The sequence below is a fragment of the Apteryx mantelli genome, chromosome 32, assembly GCF_036417845.1.
Source record: "Apteryx mantelli isolate bAptMan1 chromosome 32, bAptMan1.hap1, whole genome shotgun sequence".
Lineage (NCBI taxonomy): Eukaryota > Metazoa > Chordata > Aves > Apterygiformes > Apterygidae > Apteryx > Apteryx mantelli.
Genome location: NC_090009.1, coordinates 3,804,665 through 3,809,030, shown reverse-complemented (window position 1 = coordinate 3,809,030; position 4,366 = coordinate 3,804,665). Strand labels below are relative to the sequence as shown.

The following is a 4,366-nucleotide window of genomic DNA, read 5'->3' as shown; positions in this document are numbered from 1 at the left end:
GATAGGCCAGTGCTGGTCACATGGCTGCAGTTTGTGGTTGTGATGTCACTTGTGGGTGAGTGCCTGATAGGCCAGTGCTGGTCACATGGCTGCAGTTTGTGGTTGTGATGTCACTTGTGGCTGAGTGCCTGATAGGCCAGTCCTGGTGGTGTGGGTGCAGTTTGTGGTTGTGATGTCATTTGTGGCTTTACTGCCTGATAGGCCAGTGTTGGTCGCATGGCTACAGTTTGTGGTTGTGAGGTCACATGTGGCTCAGTGCCTGATAGCCAGTGTTTTTCCTGTGGCTGCAGTTTGTGGTTGTGATGTCACTTGTGTCTCAGTGCCTGATAGGCCAGTGCTGGTCACATGGCTGCCGTTTGTGGTTATGATGTCACTTGTGGCTGAGTGCCTGATAGGGCAGTGCTGGTCCTGTGGGTGCAGTTTGTGATTGTGATGTCACTTGTGGCTCAGTGCCTGATAGGCCAGTGCTGGTCCTGTGGGTGCAGTTCGTGGTTGTGATGTCACTTGTGGCTCAGTGCCTGATAGGCCAGTGCTGGTGATGTGGCTGCAGTTTGTGGTTGTTATGTCGCTTATGGCTCAGTCCCTGATAGGCCAGTGCTAGTCAGGTGGCTGGAGTTTGTAATTGTCATGTCACTTGTGGCTGAGTGCCTGATAGGCCAGGGCTGGTGATGTGGCTGCAGTTCTGTGGTTGTGATGTCACTTGTGGCTCAGTGCCTGATAGGCCAGTGCTGGTCTTGTGGGTGCAGTTTGTGTTTGTGATGTCACTTGTGGCTCAGTGCCTGATAGGCCAGTGCTGTTCCTGTGGCTGCAGTTTGTGTTTGTGATGTCACTGTTATGGAAAATCAGGCTCGCTGGCCTCCATAACAGGGTCCGACCCTAGGTTCCTGCTGAGGCAGAAGTTCGAAGTCAGATTGAAGAAAAATAAAATTTAATGACGTACGTGTGGTAATTACAGCTCGAGCTGGGTGCCTCCAAAGAGGGACCCCGAACAAAGAAATTCCTGGGCAATTATACCCTTACAATCTAAATTCCCCACCCCTTAAGCGATAGTTTGGACCAATAGTAATAGTTAGGTCTCGGTTCTTCCCCTTCTTCACTGGGCCCCTTCATTGTCTCTAGGCAGGCTGCTGCTTATCTTCAAGGTTGGCTGCTCCTGCTGTCAGTGTAGCTTCTTTATCTCTCCAGCTTGAACCGGCTCTGGGGCCCCCTTTTACTTATCTAAGTAAAAGTTCACAGCAAGTTCACAGCCTGAGGTCTAAGGCTTCAGCAAATTTAGCTACTAATGCTAAGCAAGTTATGCTAAGCAATTAATTCTAGACAGCTTCAGTTCAATATTCTCTAACAGTCCTCCCTTTGTTTTTATTAAGCATCCCTGCTAATATGTTAAGCAGAGTTCTCGAAGCCTTTCGAGGCGTACTATCACTCTCCATAATCTTATATACAATATGGTTGTAAGCAATAGGCATAACATGGTCAAACTTAACATAACTATTACTGGGTGCAACATGTGATTATAGATCCCTGTTGCAGTTGGTGACCATCCCAGAAGAGTCTCCCACCAATGATATTCTCCATTCTTCTTCACTCTTTCCAAGATATGGAGTATCTCTTCTGCATCATGATGAACAGTGATTAGAGTTTTTTGTCCATTATTTCGGATGCGTTTTAACAGTTGACACAGGTCATCATGTTGTAGTAGTTTCCGTACCAATGTAAGGTTCATTCTGATGGGGGTAGGTAATAAATCTTGACTTAAGGTATAATTAGATTGTATTAATTGATGAGACACAACAGGAGCTGAATAATTAAAGTCACAGCCCATAACTTTAGAAAAATTACAAACACAAATATTTGAATGATTACTTGTGTCTACAGTAATGTTATCTATGAATATAAGATTACAGAGAGTTCTCATACAGACACACCCTTTTCCAATATATACAAGTACAGTTTCAGGGGTTTCATCAGGGTGTATTTCAAAATGACAAACATTTTGTTCCGTATCAAGACAAATGTCTTGAGCTTTGATGGTATTACTCTCACAAATAAATCCTTGTTGTTCCCGTACAACACATGCGTTAACATCAACAGTTTGCCATTTGTTTCTGTTTCGTTGAGCCCATACTCTATGTTCTATCGGATAGAGTATAGTCCCATTGTGGCTTAATCCCAGCGCAATGATCGGGTATATGGTGTATACCGAAGCATTGCGTATTGTTAAGACAAAAGCTGTGGCCTTATTATCGATGGGGTTATAAGTAAAATTGACTAAGTACCACCAGGACTGGAATTCTTTTTCAAATTTAGTTGCATTATCCCAAATTACCTTTCGAATTTCAGTGGGTAAGGTGCCCTCTTCACCTTCCCTTATAATTGCTGCTACCATAGATGGCATCCACAGTTGCGCTTGGATACAACTGAGAGCTAGAGAAACATTAATTTGGACTGCACCAAGTGCATCCACAATCAATTGGTGGTCCCTTTCGTTAATTCCTTCCCACTGAGGCAATACATCAGACAACAGCCATTGGTTAGTTCCCAATGCTAATAGGGAGGACCGTAATGGGTGTTCTAATTTGTTTAAGTCACCTGTTGTTGTGCTCAGTTTATTTACGAGTACCTCGGCATCTATACTATTTAAGACTCCCAATCCTGTTCCTATGATACCGGTTACATCTCTCCTTGTTCGTCTTGGAGAGGCGAGGGTTCGTCCACGTAGCCATGCTAACCATCCTGTATAGGACGTTCTTAGGAATGGTGAACAAGCTGGTTTGATTGTAGAGATATTAATTTGCATTAACAGTTCTATTCGTTTAAGAGACCATGATGGATTAAATAACACTTGTTGTTGGCCTGTATTTTTAATCACATATGGTCCAATTTTGGAAATCAGTGGGGATAGAATTTTCTTATCCTTTATAATAGTAGAGGTATTTATGCTGGGGGAAACAGTTACAGTCGGGGCGGATGTTGTATTGAGCTCCATGATGCCTATTTTGAATTTAAATGATAATCCCACACTATGGTGAGCCCAGAGACAAACTACAAAAACAGGTTGTACTAGAGTAAAATTGTACCAACAGTCCAATCTTTCAGTATCACAATTTTTCTTTCCTCTCTTGTTTGATTTGACTTCAGTCACAGAGATTTGATTTACCTTTTTATGGGTGGACCCATTGACCACCCGGCATCCTATCTTTATTTCCTGTCCTGTCTTTCCCAGGAGTTGAGGAAGTCGGTTAATACTATCCCAGCTCCATTCATTTTCTAAGCATACTTCAGCTCCACGCATGACTACAGTTACGAGGTTCAAGTCTTTATTAGATCTTAGTCCCATACTTCCGGTATGCTTAACATGAGCCTGGGACCATGGCCATTCTAAGGTTCTTTGACCACAGATTAAGAGGAACAGTACTGTCAGTGTTTGGAATAGTAATATGAGCACAATACTTCTGTCTGCCATCCTGTGAGGTGCGTGCTGTCACAGTTACTCAGATCAATAGTACCAAGAGTAATGCAGCGTTCCACTTCATTTGCTTCTTCTTCTTCTTGTTAGTGAAAGAGGTTTCTCAGGAATTATTCGTTTGGTCATTCACCACTCGTTTAACATGAGAATGGTGTATCCAATTTTCCTTTCCTAAAACTTTAACAGCAAAATAAGAGCTCAATAAAACAGTATAAGGCCCGTCCCATTTAGGTTCTAACTTGGATTTTCGTAAAAATACTTTAACTAAAACTTCATCCCCAGGCTGTATATCGTGCACTTGTATTTCAGGTGGTGTAGATTGATACCATTGAGCATACTTTTTAAGATTTTCAAACCTTTTTTGCATACCTATGACATACTGGGTTAGCCGTTCATCTCCATCCAACAGGCTGGTCTTAGCTGGGATATAAGTCCCTGGTATAGCTAAATGTCTTCCGAAGAGAATTTCTGCTGGTGTTAGCCCTATGGGTTGTCGTGGAGCATTTCGAACATCCCACAGGGCTAAGTTTAGAGCTTCGGGCCATTTTAGGTTAGTATGTGTACATACTTTTGCTATTTTTTCTTTTAGTGTTCTGTTCATTCTTTCTACCTGTCCTGAAGATTGTGGGTGGTAAGGGGTATGTAGGTTTTTCCCTATTCCTAGTGATTTATATAATTGATCGATTATGTTTGCTGTAAAATGGGCGCCCCTGTCGGAATCAATGGCTTCTGGAACCCCATACCTGGGTATGATTTCTTTTAGTAAGGCTTTTACTACCCCTCCTGAGTCAGCCTTCCTTGTTGGGAAAGCCTCTACCCAGCCCAATAACTGATCTACTATCACTAACAAATGTTTGTACCCATTGGCGGCTGGCATATCCGCATAATCTACTTGTAGCC

At 42.8% G+C, this 4,366-nt stretch overlaps 1 protein-coding gene across 1 annotated transcript; it reads right to left on the bottom strand.

Annotated features, from left to right (window-relative positions):
• Window positions 1-929: 929 nt before the first annotated feature.
• LOC136994770 (uncharacterized) lies at window positions 930-3,553 on the bottom strand. The gene has a single exon (XM_067313912.1). It carries the CDS (start codon window positions 3,461-3,463, stop codon window positions 1,376-1,378), a length of 2,088 nt encoding a protein of 695 aa, XP_067170013.1. The 5' UTR covers window positions 3,464-3,553; the 3' UTR covers window positions 930-1,375.
• Window positions 3,554-4,366: the final 813 nt, after the last annotated feature.

Bases quoted from the DNA above. Each gene is read 5' to 3' on its own strand.
- LOC136994770 (XM_067313912.1), bottom strand. From the start codon at position 3,463: ATGGCAGACAGAAGTATTGTGCTCATATTACTATTCCAAACACTGACA.